The 20,076-nt window shown below is 35.6% G+C and overlaps 1 protein-coding gene across 1 annotated transcript in view; it reads left to right on the top strand.

The window, feature by feature from the left end:
• The window catches only part of CCDC171 (coiled-coil domain containing 171), a 466,256-nt gene that overhangs the window by 173,965 nt on the left and 272,215 nt on the right, over positions 1–20,076 (top strand). Inside the window, exons 15-16 of the mRNA XM_007954161.2 lie at positions 10,197–10,701; positions 11,542–11,658. Coding sequence (XP_007952352.1) covers positions 10,197–10,701; positions 11,542–11,658 — 622 coding nt within the window. The remainder of the gene's footprint in view (positions 1–10,196; positions 10,702–11,541; positions 11,659–20,076) is intronic.

Raw genomic sequence — 20,076 nt, 5'->3', positions numbered from 1 at the left:
TTGAGATGTAATCCATACTGCAGACTGTATACTTCAACCTCATCAAATATAACAGAGTACAAAGCAACAATTTATTTTGGTTTTATATTTGGTAAACTGCTATAGTAATACATGTTCTAGAAAACATAACATTTTAAGAAAATTTGTTATGATTAAGCTTTTTTCCCTCAAAGCTACAATAAAAATTAAAACATTTTATATTACATAATGCATTTTTAAAAATTATGTTGGTAAGAACATGTTAGGGAGAAAACGTGTATTTGCTGTCTAGCATTGTAGGCTGTAGGGGATGTTTGGTAGGGCCATCTGCTAGGAAACAGAAATGACTTACCTACAGAACCTTGTGTATAATGTTTAGTCATTGTGAAGAAATGGTTAGTAAAAGTTATGATTACTTATGGGGTACTCAAATAACTTAATTTTGGTTTTGTATTGATTTTACCTGAAAAAAAATGCAATAATGTGTAAGACTTTTAAACATGTAAGTTTTAAAACAATGAGTTTAACTGCTATAAGATAAATGAAACTTTTAGAATAGATGGCTTGGTTTTAGCATCAGAGCATGTTTTTATCACTACTTAAAATGTGCCAACCACATGATTGGGTAATACTTGAATTTAAATACATGGAATCCATCAGGTACATACATCTCAAGTGTCTATGCATACTGAAGCATCTGGGCTGAGTGCTGTATTATCCCTTTTACTAACTTTGCTTATGAATCTTAGTATTTATGTTCTTGTTTCTTTTCTATCTGCAAAAGATGAAATTACTGGAATTTCCTTTCTAGAGGGAAAATTGTTTCACTGTCACACACAATTGTTAAGTGTGGGTAACTTTTCTAGTAGCATTATTGTAAACATTTTCAATTTTACATGTGAGTGAAATCAAGAGAACTTAAGATGAAGAACCAAAGTCAAAGAAATTAATATATGTCATACTGTATTGCATCTTGTTGTTGTTGTTAGTTGTTATGTGCCGTCAAGTCAGACCCAACTCATAGCGACCCCTCCTTGGGTTTCTGAGGCAGTATCACTACGGAAGTAGATTGCCCATCTTCCTTCCGAGGAGTGGCTGGTGGGTTTGAACCGCCAGCCTTCTGGTTAGCAGTCAAGTGCCTTAGGCACTGTGCTACCAGAGCCCCCTTGCATCTTACACCTCTTATATCACAGTATTGGAGGAGCCCTGGTCATGCAGTTGTTAATAAGCATTTGGCTGCCAACCAGTAGGTTAGTGGTTCAAACCCACCAGTGGCTTCACAAAAGAAAGATCTGGTAGTCTGCTTCTGTAAAGATTATAGCCTTGGAAACCCTATGGGGTAGTTCTACTCTGTCCTACCTGGTCCCTGTGAGTCAAAATTGACTTGAGGGCAGTTGACTTGTTTTGAGTATATCATGGTATTAAGAGTATATTTGGCAAGAAATCTGGGATGGTCATAAAATTGTTATTAGATGTGGAAGCTGTTTTTTTTTTTCTTTTTAATTGAACTTGCAAAAATGTTCAAGGGTAAAGTGGAGCTCGTTTATATTGTTGGAGGTGATAGCTCTATAAGGTAAATACACGCCTGCCTGGAATGATTGATTCATGGGGAACCAGACACAGTCTTGTGCATACCATGTTCTGATGGACTGTGAGTCAGTCTGACTGGGCACCTCTCATGAAAGGAAAGCCCTCTGATAACTTTTCAAGTAAATGCTTCAGATTTTTTTTTTTTAATATTTTATTTTTTTTGTTGTTGAGAATATGCATAGCAGAACATACACCAATTAAACAATTTCTACATGTCCAAGTCAGTGATATTGCTTATATTCTTCAATTGTGCAGCCATTCTCACCCTCCTTTTCTAAACTGTATCTTCTCCATTAATATAAACGCACTGCCTCCTAAGTTTCCTATCTAATCTGTTGAGTTGCTTTTGTCAGTTTTATCCTGTACAGATAAATCTTAAAAGAGTAAAATGCTCAAGGCAGAAAATATTTACTAGTTAAGTTAAACTATTGTTTGGTTTTAAGAAAACTTCAGGGGATATTTTTGGTTTAAAGTTTGAGGTGGAGAGATTTTCTCAGGGCAGTAGTTTCAGGAGTTCGTCTAGCCTCCATGGTTCCAGAAAGTCTGAATTCCATGAGAATAGAAATTAGTTTTTTGTGTGTAATAATACTAGAGTTGAATTTGCATAGTTTAAATGATTTTTCAGCATGTGTGTATGTCTTTGCATATCTCTTCTCACTTGAGCTACACAACAATCTTGTGAGATACGTTATTTAGAAACTATTTCTATTTTACATATGAAGAAACTGAAGTTCAGAGACCTGATGCTACTTATTTGTGCAGCAAGGCTATTCTCGGGACAGGATTTGAGTAGAGATAACAGAAGTAAAATGTTTAGCACATGGCTTGGCTTTTAGGAATTATAAAGTGAATGCTATCTACTGTTTTTTAATGCATTATCATCATCCTTATCTTCCAGTGATTTTTACATTATACTATTAGATTGTTTCTATTATATATATTTATGTCTATGTGGTGGTATAGTGCCTAAGACATTTGACTGCTAACCAGAAGGCTGGCAGTTTAAACCCACCAGTCACTCCTTAGAAGGAAGGTTGGGCAATCTACTTCTGTAGTGATACCACCTTGGAAACCCAAGGAGGGGTCACTGTGAGTCGAAATCGGCAGTGAGTTTTTTTTTTTTTTTGGATATATTTACATATATGAAGTAGTATATTAATATAGGTCTAATGACACCTTGGTTTTATATTTCTTCAGCTCATCTTTTCAAGTGATTCTTTTAATTTACTGCAGTAAGATATATGTAACAAAGTGTTTTCAATCTTAACTAGTTTTAAGCATACAATTCAGTGACATTAATTACATTCACCATGTTGTCCTATCATAACCACTATCCATTTCCAAAACTTTTTCACTATCTCAAACAGAAACTCCTCCCAGGACTGCCTGTTTCTGATGAATGCTTTTAACTTTAACTTGATGGTGGTGGAAGTGGACCAGCTGTCTGTTGCCGAGGAGCTAGAGATCTATCATGAGTTAAAATGAACTAAATCATTTCCGCAGTGGGATTATTTTACTTTTAGCTTTCCTTCCGTAATCTATTGGGTTTTGACCCAGCACTTTGAGTATTGTTTTGAAATACTTAAAATATCATTAGAAAACACATCTTTTCAGTTTTTTTTTCTTCACAAAAGGGTGGTTTTTGTTGAAAACATACTTCTACTTGAGTCACTGAGATCTGTGAATATGTAAATTTGGAAGCCTCCTAAAGCACAATCAAGTTCACTTTTTTCCTATTTACTTAGCTGTTGTCAGTCTGCCTCTTTTATCTTCTCATGTGTTCTATAATTTTCTTTTTTTCTCTTTAATTGAACTAGTGAAATTGACTTTGGAGAGAATATGATATTAACCTTTGTGAGTTCCACTTGCTCTCCCCCTTTAATGCTAAAGATGAAGAAAGTGAAGATTTTTACCAACTTCTGTAGTCTGAATTGATCAGACATGCAATCAAGATGCATTGATAACTAATGATGATTGGAATGAGAAAGTTGGACACAAAGAAGAAAGATTGATAGTTGGAAAATATGGCCTTGATGAAAGAAACTATGATGGAGTTCACAAGATAGTATTTTACAAGTCTGATGACTTACTCATTGCAAATATCTTTTCTCAGCAACATAAATGGTGACTATACACATGGACCTTACCAGATGGAATACACAGGAATTAAATTGACTACATCTTGGGGAGAGACAGTGATGAAGCTCAATATCATCGGAACAAGGCCAGAGACTGCCTTCAGAACAGACCTTCAACTGCCCATATGCAAGTTCAAGTTGAAGCTGAAGAAAATTAAAACAAGTCTGTGAGAGCCAAAGTACAACCTTGAGTATATGCCATCTGAATTTAGAGACCATCTCAAGGATAGATTTGGCACCTTGGACATTTATGACCTAAGACTAGATGAATTGTGGGATGATATCAAAGACATCATACATGAATAAAGCAAAAGGTCATTAAGAAGATAGGAAAGAAAGAAAAGACCAAAATGAGTGTCAGAAGAGACTTTGAAACTTTTGAACATGGAGTAGCTAAAGTGAGCAGAAGAAATGATGACATAAAAAAGCTGAACAGAAGATTTCAAAGGGCAGCTGGAGAAGACAGAGTGCAGCATTATCATAAAAATGTACAAAGACCTAGAGTTAGAAAACAAGAAGACATTTCTTAAGCTGAAAGAACTGAAAGAAAAATTCAAGCCTTGAGTTGCAATACTGTGAGATTTTATGGGCAAAATATTGAATGATGCAGGAAGCATCAAATGAAGATGGAAGGAATACATAGAGCCACTGTACCAAAAAGAGTATGTTGACATTCAGCCATTTCAGGAGGTAGCCTGTGATCAAGAACTGATGGTACTGAAGGAAGAAGTTCAGGCTACACTGAATGCATTGGTAAAAAACAAGCTTCCAAGAACTGATGGAATACAACAAAATGATTGCAAAAGTAGAAGGACTTACTCATCCATGCCAAGAAATTTGAAAGACAGCTACCTGGCCAGCCATCTATAAGAGATCCATATTTATGCCTATTCCAAGGAAAGGTTATCAAACAGAATGCAGAAATTTTCAATAATATCATTAATATCATGTGTAAATAAAATTTTGCTGAGGATAATTAAAAAATGGTTGCAGCAGTACATCAATAGAGAATTGCCAGAATTTAAGCTGAATTCAGAAGAGGATGTGGAATGAGAGACATCATTGTTGATGTCAGATAGATTTTGACTGAAAGCAGAGGATACTAGAAAGATGTCTACTTGTCTTTTATTGACCATAAAAGGCATTTGACTGTGTGGATCCCAACAAATTATAGATAAACATTGTGAAGAATAAAAATTTCAGAACGTTTAGTTGTGCTCATGAGGAACCTGTACACAGACCAAGAAGCAGTCAGAACAAGGTGATACTACATGGTTTAAAATCAGGAAAGGTGTGTGTCAGGGTTGTATCCTTTTGCTATACTTACTCAATTGGTATGCTGAGCAAATAATCTTATAAACTGAACTATATGAAGAAGAACACGGGATCAGGATTGGAGGAAGACTTACTACAACCTGCGATATATATGCAAATGACACAACATTGCTTGGTGAAAGTGAAGAGGACTTGAAGCGCTTACTGGTGAAGATCAAAGACTAAAACCTTAAGTATGGATTACATTTTAAAATAAGGAAAATAGAAATCAATAAGCTACGTCATAATAAATGGAGAAAATACTGAAATTTTCAAGATTTTAATTTCACTTGTATCCATAATCAACACCCATGGAAGCAGCAGTCAAGAAATTAAGTGATGTTTTGCATTGGGAAAAATTTGCTGCAAAAGACCTCTTTAAGTATTAAAGAGCAAAAATATCAATTTAAAGACAACAGCGCACCTGATCCAAGCCATGGTATTTTCAGTCACATCACACACATGTGAAAGCTGGACAGTCACTAAGGGAGTCAGAAGAATTGATGCCTTTGAATTATGACATGCTGAAGAATACCGAATATACCATAGACTTGCAGAAGAATGAACACATCTGTTTTGGAAGTAGTACAATCAGAATATTCCTTCGAAGTGAGTATGATGACCCTTCGTCTCACATACTTTAGACACGCTACCAGGAGGGAGCAATCCCTGGAGAAAGACATTGTGTTGGTAAAGTAGAGGGCCAGTGAAAAAGAGGAAGATCCTCAATGAGATGGCTCGCTACAGTGGCTTTAACAGTGGGCTCAAACCCTGCAACAGTTGTGAAGATGGTGCAGGACTGGGCAATGCTTTGTTCGCAGGGCTTGCTATGAGTTGAAACTGACTTGACAACAACTACCAACAACCACCTTCATTTTACTTCTGACCCCTGCAACTTTACTGCATCTCTGGCAGTCTTGATTAATGTTTCAGATTCTCACATCCATTTACTAGAGAATGATGACTGTTCCAGGATTTTATAGCTTCCCATAACTTTCTGGATAAAGTTAAAATTCCTTAGTTTAGCACATAAGGCTCTCCATCATGTTATCTACCTACTGCTCAAATTTTCATCAGTCTTTTCTTTAATGTTTCTGAATTATTTGTGCTTATTTGGAACACCTTATCCTGTTTTCTGGTTCTTTTCTACATGCTTTTTTTAAAAATTTTTGTTGTGATTTGGGTGAAAGTTTACAGAGCTTATTCATTTTCTATACAGCATTTCATACACATTTTGTTTCATGACATTGACTCCAATTCTCCACAGTGTAACAGTGCCCTTCCTATTTCCTCCCCATAATTCCCTCTTCCTGTGTCCTTTCCTCTCATACACTCCTTGCCCCCCCCCCCACTATCTCCCTGTGCAAACACTGACCTTCTGTTCTCCCATGATTGATCACTCCAAGGAGTGTATGTACCTGATGTAAATGTTCACCCCATATGTCTGTTGTTTGGCTGGAAATCACAAGAGTGAATTCAATTCCAGACCTGAAGGGTAACGAGGAACTATAGTCTTGAGGTCTTACCACGCTCTATCAGACCAATAAACCTGGTCTTTTTTATGATTTTGAGTTTTCCACATTTTCTCCCACTCTATCCAGGATCTCCTGCACCAGGATCTCCCTTTCCAAGTTGTTGACAGTAGTAGAACCATCTAGTTCTTCTGGTCTCATGGTCATATAGGCTGAGGATAGCATGGTCTACTAGTTCCTTGGACTAATTGTTTTCATGTGTGTTTGGTTTTCATTCTTCTTTGCTCTGGACAAGGACAAACCCATTGTTGCATCTAGACAGCTGCTTGCAAGATTTTAAGACCCCAATCGCTACTCACCAAGATACTACACTAGTTTTCCTGCTTTATCTGGCTATAGCCCGAGTGACAGTTGCACCTTTTCTTAAAGGTTGCCAGCTCTGGTGGCATAGTGCCTAAGGCATCTCACTGCTAATCAAAAGGCTGGTGGTTTAAACCCACCAGCCACTCCCCAGGAGGAATGTTGGGCAATCTACTTCTGTAGTGATGTTGTTGTTGTTGTTATTTGCCATCGAGTCGGCCCCGACTCATAGAGACCCCTCCTTGGGTTTCTGAGGCAGTATCACTGTGGAAGTAGGAATGCCCAACCTTCCTTCCGAGGAGTGGCTGGTGGGTTTGAACCGCCAGCCTTCTGGTTAGCAGTCAAGTGCCTTAGGCACTATGCTACCAGAGCTCCTTGGAAACTCAAGGAAGGATTGCTATGAGTCAGACCTGACTCAAAGGCAGCAGGTTTTCCCTCAAGAGGGTTGTGTGTCTTATCTGCTGTCAAGCAATCCACCTGGCTGTTTCTTCTCAGAATTTCCTGTTCCTTTTAACTGCTTCCAGTGGGACATCACTTACTTTACTCTAGTGGTCTTGTTTTGGAACTCTTAGACATAGTCTCATTGATAGAATACTGCTGCCACAGTTTGGTCATCAGTGTACATGTGATTGGGGCAAGCCACTATTCTTTATTTCCTTATTCCTTTATTTCTCATAGTACTACCACAGGTATGGCTGAATCAGATTTAAGGAGGAGGTAGAGTAAATAAACCAAAACCAAACCCACTGCTATTGAGTTTATTCCAACTCATAGTGACCCTGTGGGACAGAGTAGAGCTGCTACATAGTGTTTTCAAGGCTGTAAATCTTTACAGAAGCAGACTGTCCCATCTTTCTCCTGTGGAGTGGCTGGTAGATTTGAACTACTGACCTGTTGATTAGCAGCCCAATGCTTTAACCACAGCACCATCTAAACTCTTTGTTAGAGTAAATAGAGGGAATTAAAGTATCAGGTGGATACATTTAAAACCATGTCTATAATACAGTATTTTCCTTGCCCAATGGAAAGCATGTGAGAAGTTGATCCTTCGGAAAACAGCCTCTTGTCTGCTTCCCTTACTCTTCTATCCTCAGATATAAGCTTCTGAGGGCCTTCTTCTACTGTCTACCTTTGGGGAACCTTGCCCCTTACCCTCCGGGTTGGTTTTAGCCCAGGATCTCTTTTCCTCAGCAGTGCATTCACACAAGTTTGAATTCTTTTGGTTACTTCCTACCAGCATTGTTTCTGGTAGATTTTGGCACCCAAGTCTTGCAGAGTAGTCAAGAGTTTGTATAATTTGCTTCAAGTCTGGTGTTCTTTGTGGTCTTCCTGCCCAAATGAATTTTCTAAATGCATTTTGATTCTTCTGATTTTTCAGTAAGTATCTCTTGAATTAGATACATACTCACACATATACCTCTCTCAAAGATAAACACTAAATTCTAGACAGAGTACAATCTAAGCCAATAATAATAAGAGAAATGTTTTCTTAAATGCCCCACAGAAGACTCTGTCATAATGAAGACAGTGCTTCATGTAAATATACAGATACAGAGCATAATATTTCTTTGAATCCCACTATTAAATTGAACACTGACCCCCCTGTAAAATTGAACACTCTTGACTTACTTTTAAAAATACACAAGTCCACGGTCAGTCATGACAGCTCACTTGAGAAGTAAAGATCCGTCTGAAGCCGTTAAATCACTGTTGGTTGTAAGGGCTAGATTAAATTATTATAGGATAGTTATTGACTGTCCTCTTCACCAGTGAAGTGGGCTTATTTTTTTAATTCTTTCTATTACATACTTCATCTGCACTTGTCTTTTAATTGTTGTATGCCCCCCCAAAGTCTGTCAGCATCATTTGATTTGAATTCTCTTTCATACTTCTTTGGCAACTTGGCATTATCTCTATCATAGCATTATATCAGTGTAATTGACCTTTTTTTTTACCTAGCACCTGACATTTAGTGAGTGATCAATACATGTTTGTCAAATAATAACTGAATCAGTAATAAAGGGAATTGTGATCTGTTACATTATTTTTTTTAAAAAAGTTTGTTAATATAAAATATGTATGACAAAAAATTTGATATTTTAATCATGCAATTCATTGACGTTAATTACATTCACCATGTTGTACAACTAATCATCATTGTTATCTAATTCCAAATATTTTTTATCACTCCAAACAGAAATTCAGTATTCTTTTGAGCAATAACTTCCTATTCTTCTCTCCCCCTAGCCTCTAGTAACCACTTGCTTATTGGCCATTTTCATATCTTCTTTGGTGAAATGTCTCTTCAAGTCATTTGGCCATATTTCCACCCCCCAATCCCCGGCCATATTTCCACCCCCCATCCCCCAGCCATATTTTAGTTTATGGGTAGTTTATTTTTTTGATATCGAGGTGTAGGAGCTCTTTATGTATTCTGGATATTAAAGCCTTATCAGATATATGGTTCTCAGTATTTTTGTTCATTGTGTAGGCTGTCTTTTCACTTATTTGTTAAATAACATTGACGCCAAAAGTTTTGTATTTTGATGAGTCCAATTTATCTGCATTTTCTTTTGTTGCTTGTGCTTTTAGTGTCATAAAAACTCATTACCTTAGCAATTCCTTAATTATTAGGCATATGATTTCATAGATAGCCACATAATTTTCTAATTAAAGTGTGCTTGCAGTTAAATTTTTTTTTTCATTTTAAATTTAGTTTTGAACTGTATGCACCTTGGTAAGAAAGAAAGAGCAGATATTTTCTGAGGCCTAGCTCTCAATGAGCATTTCCTGGAGCTGCATTTGAGCAGGGGTAAGAAAGGGGATATGATCTGCGAGGCAGTCTCATCTTGCCTAATAAATGGCAGACAGTCAAGTGCTATTTGTTGTATCATTGATTTAACTCTGCTTATTTTGGCAGAAAGTGAAGTCTTTTTATGTATAAGAAAGTCTCTTTGGCTGTGTAGTTTTGTTTAAAAGCAGAAAGTAAAAGTTAGTGAGGAATGGAAGAGAAGGCATTCTGCAGAGAAAGCATGTTTTCTTTTTCTAAATTTGTGTATTTATGCATGGATGTAAAGGAAATTTATGAAGTACTTTTAAATTTATGTGTTCTACTTTATGTAAAGCTTCTATGTAAGAGGATTTTAAATAAGTGCCCACATTCAGATCTAAGCTGTTTGGTCTAATGTTGTATGTTTTAGATATTTTAATACATGGATCTTTTGAAGGGAAAGAAGTACTGTCAGCAGATTTTTTTTTTTTTTTTCTTGCATGGAGAAGAATTAATCAAATGTCTGTTTGTTTCATGATCAAATGTCATATTATTTGACTTCTTTTCTTATAGAAATTTCAAGAAATTGCTGAAAAAAATATGGAAAAATCGAACTTTATTGAAAAGTCACATGAACAGTTGGTTCTTGAAAATTCACACTTCAAAAATGTGTTATCACAGACTCACAGGGAACAAACATCCTTGCTGGCAGCCTGTGCACTAATGGCTGGTGCCTTGTATCCACTCTATAGCCGATCATGTGCCTTATCTACACAGAGAGATTTTCTCCTGGACCAAGTCAACACCTTTGAGTTGTTCAAATTAGAAATTAGAACTATAGCCCAAGCTTTGTCAACTGTAGAAGAGAAGAAACAAGAGGAAGCCAAGATGAAGAAAAAACCTTTCAAAGGATTGATACGTGTGTTCCGGAAAGGTGTTATTGCAATTTTGGCAGCAAACAGACTCAAGATTTTGGGCCAGTCATGTGCCTCTCTTTTTACCTGGATGGAGAATTTCAAAGAAGGCATAGGCATTTTAGTGTGTACAGGAGAACCGAAAGACAAGCATAAATTTCCAAGTAAGATAATTTGTACTTTATTTTGTCTAAGTTGCACAATGTGAATATAACTGGCTATTATGCAAAAGCTTTGAAAAAATCTTATAACATGTTAAGTCATGTAACATAGTCTCTTTTATATATATATATATAAATATATATGTATAAATGTGTATTTATATATAAATTAGGCCTTGATTTTTAATTATAGCTGATTAAAATATAAAGAAAGTATCGTGTGTGTGTCTATATATATATACACACACAAATTGAATATGAAATATTATAGATATATAAACATGTGTGTCTCTCTCTCTCTCTCTCTATATATATTAAAAAATTTGAACTTCAGCTTTATTTTATTTGAATCATCTTTTCACAATATAGTGAGGTATCAGGTTTCTACCGTGATTTTTCAATTAAGTTAATCCAGACATGTTCCCCTATTTAAAATTTAGTATCAGTATGATTTATTTTCACTTTCTATGAATCAATATAAAATGATGAGTTAAAAATCTATTGAAGAGTTGGATGAAAATGAGGCAAATGTAAATTTTCCTGTTAACATTTTTTTTGAATACTTGACTATTCTGAAGAAACAATGAATTGAAGTTTTAACTTTTAACAAGTAGCCTATTAATATAAGTTAGAACTCAAGAGAGTTTCTTTCTCTTTTTTGTTTTTGTTGTCAGAGTAGGCCAATCAAATCTAACGTTTCTTAGAGACTTTTCTACACTAGACAAGAATTCTGTGTACTAGTTTTGATCTGTTTCTTAAACAGGTGAACACTGCTATTAATTTTAAATATTGATGTTAATAAAATTTTGTAGCACTTCATAATGGTTTTTTCTCTTTTTGCAGAACATCAAAAGGAGCAGTTACGTTGTTTACAAGCGCTCAGTTGGCTTACTAGTTCTGACCTTCTTGCTGCAATAATCAGTTCTATGGTTGAATTACAGGAAATTCTTAGTAAAACAGGTACAACTCTTTCTTTATTATCCTTGCAAAATACACATAAAAGCAAATGTCTAGAAATGCCTTACAGTACAAATTCTAATAAACCACCTAGAAGGAAAATGTATTTGTTCTCATCTTTCTTTTATTCAGGTACAGAGAGATTGTTAAATGTATATCTAATGATGTAGTGCATTAATGTACATTTTGATGGTAATTTTCGCTTTATTTATGGTGAAATAAAATGACATTTTGTGGTGAATATATCCACCTTATTATTTTCTCACGCATGATCTGGGTTTCTTTATGGAAAGTTCATTGTTATTATTATTTTTTAATTAAATAATATTGGCAGTGTTCTTCCAAATGTTTTGGCCTTCCTTCATTTCTATGTCTGGCTTTAAATTTCAGAGGTTTGAGTAATAACTGAGCCAGCAGAAATTATTTTTTTCATCACTTGATGCTTTTTCATTTATTCTCATTTCTTTTAGATAGAATTAATTTGAGTAGTCTGCTCTTTTCCACCAGGTGTGCAGCCTTCTATAATCAGAGATTTCCAAAAGTCTGAGATTTAAGTGTTTTTTTTCCAATGACTCATCTTACATTGTATGATGTGTGTGAAAGGTTCAGTGAAAACTGGTTTCTCTACACTGGAAGAAATGTTGATATAGTTACCTACTGGTCATACTATGTCACTGGATTAATTATCATCATTCTAAACATATTAATAGTATAATGGATTTGTTAATACTGTTTTCCTTTATGAAATGTTGCAAGCATTAATGAAATGATAATTTAATTCTTTAGAGAACTCTGCTACACAAATATAGATAATTTATTATGCTTTCAAATAGTATGGTAGTATCTATGTCTAGGCTCTTATTGTAGGAAACTGACGACTTAAAGATTATTTTTAGGTTGTAGCCCAACCACTGATGTTGGTAAAAAATATATGTATTTAATGTATTGGTAAAACCTCAACAAACTGGGTTGGGAGTCTAAAAAGAAAGTCTAAGTTAAATGTACTTTAAGAATTTTAGTGTTAGACCGTATGCTAAGTGAGAAAAGCCAATCATAAAAGATCACATACTATATATTTCTACTTACAATAAATGTCTAGATTAGGCACATCTATAGTGACCAAAGTGTATTGATGGTTACCTAAGGCTTGAGATAACATTGAGAAGAATGGGAATTCCGGAACACTTAATTGTGCTCATGAATAACCTGTATGTACACCAGGAGGCTGTTTGAATAGAACAAGGGGATACTGCATGGTTTAAAATCAAGAAGGGTGTGCATCAGGATTCTACCCTTTCCCCATACTTATTCAATCTGCATGCGAGCAAATAATCTGAGAAACTGGACTATATGAAGAAGAACATGGCATCAGGATAGGAGGAAGACTCATTGACAATCTGGGATATGCAGATGACACAGCCTTGTTTGCTGAAAGTGAAGATGACTTGAAACACTTACTGATGAATATTAAAGACTACAATCTGCAGTATAGATTCCATCTCACCATAAAGAAAACAAAACTCCTGACAACTGGACCAATAAACAGCATCACGATAAATGGAGAAAAGATTGAAGTTGTCAAAGATTTCATATTACTTGGTTCCACAATCAACACCAATGGAAGCAGCAGTCAGGAAATCAGATGTCATATTGCCCTGGGCAAGTTGGCTGCAAAAGACCTCTTTAAAGTGCTGAAGAGCAAAGATGTCTCTTTGAAGACTAGGGTGTACCTAAAACAAGCCATGATATTTTCAGTTGCCTCATATACTCGTGAAAGCTGGACAGTGAATAAGGAAAACCAGTGATGAGTTGATGCTTTTGAGTTGTGGTGTTGGCAAAGAATACTTAAAGTATCATGAGCTGCCAGAAGAATAAACAAATTTATCCTGGAAGAAGTGCAACTGGAGTGCTCCTTGGAAGTGAGAATGGCCAGACTTCGTCTCTCCTACTTTGGTCATGTTGTCAGAAGGGACCGTTCCCTGGAGAAGGATATCATGCTTAGAAAAATGGATGATCAGTGTAAAAAGGGAAGACCCCCAACGAGATAGATTGACACAGTGGCTACAGTGATGGGCTCAGGTATAGCAAGAATATTGAGGATGGCATGCAACTGGGCAGTGTTTTGTTCTGTTGTACTTAGCGTTGCTGAGTCTGAACTGACCTGACAGCACCTAACAACAACAAAGCTCGAGAGGGGTTTGCAGGTGATAAGAAATGACTGGTAAAGGGCTTATTTTGGGGGTGATGAAAAGTGACTGGTATTGAAGGTTGCACAACTCTATGAGTAGCCTAAAAATCACTGATTTGTATACTTTAAGTGGGTGAATATATGGTATGTGAGTTAGTTCTCAAAAAAGCTATTAAAAAATGTGAAGGCATGTGGCTGCTGAATCTATCCCTTTACATTAGGAAGGAAAAAGCTTTTCCCCAAGCCTACCTAGTAGGCTTATGCTTGTTTCCTTGACTTGAACTGGGACACATAGTTATCCCTAGCTTGATAGCTAGATGTTGGCAAGAGACAAGGATGGGTGGATGCTTTGAGTTAGGTAATCAACAACATCTGTAATTGAGAAGATTCATTTTTATTTAAAACAAATACCATTTTTTTGCTCCCATATCTTTTTATCACCATTATAAAAGAATATCGATGAATTCAGATTATTTAAAAACAAGTCAGAAAAGAACACCAATAACAAATACAAAAAAAAAATCTGTATATATTCTTTCATCTATTTAATCTGTTAATCTATGCATCATCCATCCATCCACTGACAGAGTAACCAGTGATATCATTGGGTACATGCTGTTTAATATCCATTTAAAAAATTGTTTTGAAATAACTTAAAACATACAGAAAAGTTGAAGGTACAGAATAGAGTTCTCTTTTTGGCTGAAGCACTAGAGAACAAGTTTCTCATATGATGCCCCATCACCCCATCATATTTTAGTTTAATTTTGTACAAGGACTTCCTCCTATATAACCATAGTACAACCATCACCATCAGGAAATCAACATTAATACATTACTTCCATCTTATCTTCAGACCTCATTCTGTTTCCACTTAGTTATCTCAACTTTGTCCTCAACAGCAGACTGAGCCACTCCAGAGTTCTGTGTTGCACTTAGTCATGTTGCTTTGGTCTTTTTCAGTGTGGAATGGTTCCACAGTCTTTTCTTGCCTATCATGATCTTGGCACTCTTTAAAATTACAGAGCAGTTATTTATAGAATATCTCTCAATTTTTGTTTATCTGATGTTTCCTCATGATTAAATTTAGTTTAGGCATCTTTGAGAAGAGAATCACAAAAATGATGTTGTGCTTTGCTTATGGAATCTTACGATAGCTTTATTTAAAAAAAAGTGTTGGCTTTTGAGGATTTGTCATATGTCTATTAGTATTCTTTTATAGAATGATTTTTAATGTCTGGGTAATATTCCACTATTTAGATATTTCATAATATATTTAACTATCTCACTATAGTTTGCTTTCATCATAGAACAGGAAGAAGAAATATCCATTCTTACGTAAGTTGAGTCATTTATTTTTTAATCATCTAGAATATGGGCGGTAATTTAATTCATTTAGTCAGTGGGAAGCTGATGTGGCAAGTTCTTGGGCAAGTCTATGTAGGAAGTAATCTGAAAATTCTGAAGTGAGAGAAGATCCTTTCAATAAAGTTTTTCATTCTTTTATACTTTTTAAAGAACTTGTTGAAATTTAAATCATTTTAGATGTGAGGACTTCATATCTATTGCATCATTATCATATTTGCTTTTTTACCTCAGGAAAACTATGATGTATGTATGCCAATGCCAATTGGTAGCTTTTAATATATTGAACAGTAACTGAATTGCTTCTTAAGTTATCTTTATTCTAAGGTGAAAAATACACAATATATTGCTCTTTTTTAAAAAAGGTCCATATCTACTTATATATATATATACACATATACATATACATATATATATATATACACACACACACTGTAAACTGAGAGAGATAATTTACTCTTAAATATGTTGGATGTGTAGCAGAGTATAGATTAAGAACTTGGACTCTGGATTTGCTTCTGGGCTCTATTGTTTACTAATTGTATGATTTTGGGCATGGCAGATCACTTAATCCCTCTTCAGCCTTAATATCCTCATCTGTAAAATTTGACTAATAAAAGTTTCTGGCTCATAAGGTTATTATGAAGAATAAATGTAACTTGCTTAACCAAGTCTTATGTGTGCGTGTGTATAAATAAATGTCCGTAAATGTTGTTTTTATTTCTTTCTTGTTCACTGATGTCTGTGGAATTAGCCTATTATTTTTTAACTCTTCATGAAATGGAAGTTCAATAATGTTACCTTGAAACTACTGCTCAAAAAGGGCTAAAGGTAGTTGCCACTGTTACCTTTTTAAACTTTATTGATGCATTTATAGGCATGGGCAAAAGACCCCAGTTTCCATTGTACCTCTGGAAATACTGGACAGGTGGCAGCCTTCTTACTTTCGTTAAAGTAGTTGCCCACTTGAGATAAATTACCTCGTCCAGGTATCCAAATGGTGTGCCTGCAAGAGATCATTTACCTCAAACAGGGGAGACTGTTACTTCCACTGAAGACCTGGGATATCAATCATTATGAGTATGGATTAAAGAACCCTTTAGATAGCTGAAGATTTTGATATGACTGGTCCAGATGGAATTTCTCAAGTTAGAAACAAATGTGCTGATTTGCTTTGAAATATCTACAAACAAATATAGGAGTGGATGGCTATGAGTAGAATGCATACATTTTGTTAAACATTTCCTCTCTATTTGAATCTTACTTTCTGGAAAATAGATGACCCAAATATGCCCCTGCTAGTTCCTGCTAGTCCTACTCAGAACTCTTTATTTCATTGTGTACTTTGAGTTAACTTTCTAGAGGTCATTGCAACTCTTTGAGACAGCACTCAGATGGCTAGGTTGTGTTCAGCGTAACATTTGAGGTTTCACGTCTAGGAATTTCAAAGCAATAAGTAAAGATATGTGTATTAATTAATAAGCAGCTATTGGTATATATTTTAAAATTGTATTTTTTGCTAAATCTTTAGATTCAATAAAAATTAAAAACCACCAAGAATCTTGCTACTGTAAGTGTGGCCTGTGGACCACCAGCATCAGCATCAAATAGGAATCTGTTAGAAATGCAGAATCTCACACGCCACTCCAGACCTACTCAGTCAGAATCTTCATTTTAACAGGATCCTTAGATGATTCATATGCACTATAAAGTTTAGGAAGCAGTGATTTAGAGGATTTTCTTATTTACATTAATTTACTCACACCTGCAATTAAACAAGTTCAGTCTGGCAAGGTATCATTTCTGATACTTCAGCTACTAGAGTTTATTTTAGTGAGTCACATTTAACTTAAGGATTTTAAAAATAATTTTGTGAATTTATTATTTTCACATTTCTCTCATTTTTTGAGACATTGCGTTATGAAAAAATTCAAACATATATAAAAGATAAAAACATTTCATAATGAATAGGTATTTTGTTTTTTAAATAAATATTTATTAAAATTTTTAAGAACAATTTTTGAAATTTTGAAAGCATTTATCCTTCTTGAAGTGATTGTTCTTGACTATGTAACATTTCAATGTCACAACATTTATAGAATAAATTTGTTAATACAGATATGAAATAATGTATGAAATAATAAAAAAAGAAACTAAGAAAACAACACAATCATTTATCCATGTTTTTGTAAAAGAACAAAAGAAAGTATTTTTCTCAACTCTTTCTTAAAATATTATATATTTATTCAGAAATGTTATGTTAACCTCCTTTATTCCAGAAAAAAAATGGAAACTTGTAGGTATTTGTAAAATAAGACTATACAATATCCACTAAAGTTTAAACAACAGAAGGTGGAGGCAAATTTGAGCCAGGAATAAAGCTGAAAAAGCCCACTATGATCACCTGCAAACTTGTGTTCAAATTTGGGTCTCAGAATTCATTTGCCAATGATATAATAAAAGAAAACCAAAATCTTAGGTGAAATAAGAATATCCTTGGGTAAGATTACATACGAATTTATTTTACAGCTTTCAGTGAAAGGAGCATTATGTGATAGAGTCAGTAGCATTCTCAATTATATCAGATATAGGACTTTTTTTTTTCTTTTTAAGTAAAATATATTGCATACTATTTACATGCAATAAAATGTATACATTTTATCTGTAAAATGTGATGCGTTTTAAAAAATATATACACCAGAATAATACAAGAAAATGCATGACCATTTCCTTCACCCTCTGCAATCAATCACCCCCACTACTCCTAGCCTAATACACCCCCTGATCTCCTTTCAGTCATTTTAGTTTTACCTGTTCAAGAATTTCATAAAAATGGAGTCCTAAAGTATATTTCCCTATGTCTGGATTCTTCTGCTTAGCATAATATTTTGAGATTCTTCTGTGTTTCTTGTATCTGTAGTTTGCTCCTTTTTATTACTGACTGGTATTTTATACTGTGGATATCCAAAAAGACAAAAGAACCACTGCTGTTGAGTTGCTTCAGACTCATAGCAACCCTATAGGACAGAGTAGAGCTGTTCCATAGGGTTTCTAAGGCTGTAAATCTTTACAGAAGCCTCATCTTTCTCCTACAGGGCAGCTGGTAGGTTCAAACCCCCGACCTTTTGGTTAGCAGCACAGTGCTTTAACCACAGTGCTACCAGAGCTCCTTGTGGATATATCACAATTTGTTTATCCATTTCACCTGTTGATAGGTATTAGGGTTGTTTCTACTTCTGGCTATTATGACTAAAGGTTTTAGAACACTTGTGTACACATCTTTTTACTGGACCCAGTGCGCAGAAGGAGAGGGGGAAGTTGGCCTGAGAAGTTCAGACCTTGTAATAAGAAGGAAGGTAGGTTATATGGGTACAGACACAGGTTGTTAGATTTGGTAGTCAGTGTAAGTGAGAGCTTTTCTCTGCCTGCTTCTATTTTTAAGTGAAATAAACAAGATTAGCAATTGAGACAGAGGAAGGTGATGTTATAATGGTTTGAGGAGGGAGGAGAAAGTGAGCAACAGTCATCTAGGAGAGTGGGAAAATAAATTCATTAGGTGTTCAGCTGCCTGGGTGCCAGTGCAAAGAAAATAGGGAGTTGGGTTTAATTATGGTGGGGTTTTGCCAGGTAGGTTAGTGGAGAGGAAAGATAGGCAAGGAAGGTAAATGTATATTCAAGAGAGTAATTGTAATTGTTGGGAGAAAATTCTCCATGGGTCTCTTAATGGCTCTGCATGTCTTGTGAGCAGAGATACTGACAGCTTTTGTTGGAGACTGTCTTTTTAAGGATGCTTATGCAAGAAACAGCCTTTGAGTATAAAGATGGTGTCTCCCTCCAGAGAATAGGTTTATTTATTGTCCAGTGTTATAAAGATATACACTCTGGTGGCATAGTGGTTAAGGCATTTGGCTGCTAACCAAAATGTTGGTGGTTTGAACCCACCAGCTGTTCTGCAGAAGAAAGATGAGGCAGTCTGCTTCTGTAAAGATTTATAGCCTTGGAAACCCAATGGGGGTCGCTATGAGTTGGAGTTGACTTGATAGCAATGAGTGTAATGAAGATAGTGTTTCCCACCAGGCAAAGATTGGATAAGTTTGTTTGCCACCCATTTGAAAAGTTTTGGATTTCGTAAGCTCTGGATTCCTCAGCAGAGATGTAAAACCACTATATGAAGAACATCCACCTGGGCATTTGATGAGGAGCAAAGGGAACTGATGTGAACATGAAACCACATACTGCTTCCTATGCTCTCTTATCCAGGAGTCTCGTGTGTTCTGCTAACATCCGTGAACTTGTGGCAGACTACTTTGTTTACTTGAAAATAGGGTAAAATCTCAGATCTGTACAGGTCTTGGCAATAATGATGAGTAGTAGACTCTAAAGTGGCTAGGGAAGGAAGTGAGGATATGGGAAGTTGAGGGATTGTGAAAAGGTGGAGTCAGTGAAATGGAGGTTCTGGAGTGGGAGAGGTATGCAGGAATGAAATGTTGAGATAAGAGTACTACAGGAGTCAGGTGGAAAGGTAAGAAGTAATGGTTGGAGTGTGGGATGTTTGATATTGAGATTATGGAAGGGATACAGTTACACATAATACTAAGGTTTAGGATATGAATATAGGAGTGGAGTGGATGGCTGAGGTGAGGGTGAATGACAAGATGACTGGTAATGAAGAGGTCAAGGAACTTGGAGACCCAGGATGTTGAGAGGTTTGTCTTACATGAATATTGCTGTCACTAATGATTATGAATGGTGATGGTGACAGTGGTGCTAAAACTTTCAAGGAATGAAGGGAGTCACCTAGTAGGTTATTGAACAAGTAGGGTAGTTGGTGGCATGGAGAACTCCAGCGAGTGTTTGAGGGAAGATTT

This window comes from Orycteropus afer, unplaced genomic scaffold (genome assembly GCF_000298275.1).
Source record: "Orycteropus afer afer isolate SDZICR_OR568_19922 unplaced genomic scaffold, OryAfe1.0 scaffold00435, whole genome shotgun sequence".
NCBI classification, from domain to species: domain Eukaryota; kingdom Metazoa; phylum Chordata; class Mammalia; order Tubulidentata; family Orycteropodidae; genus Orycteropus; species Orycteropus afer.
This window is presented reverse-complemented; position numbering and strand designations above follow the sequence as displayed.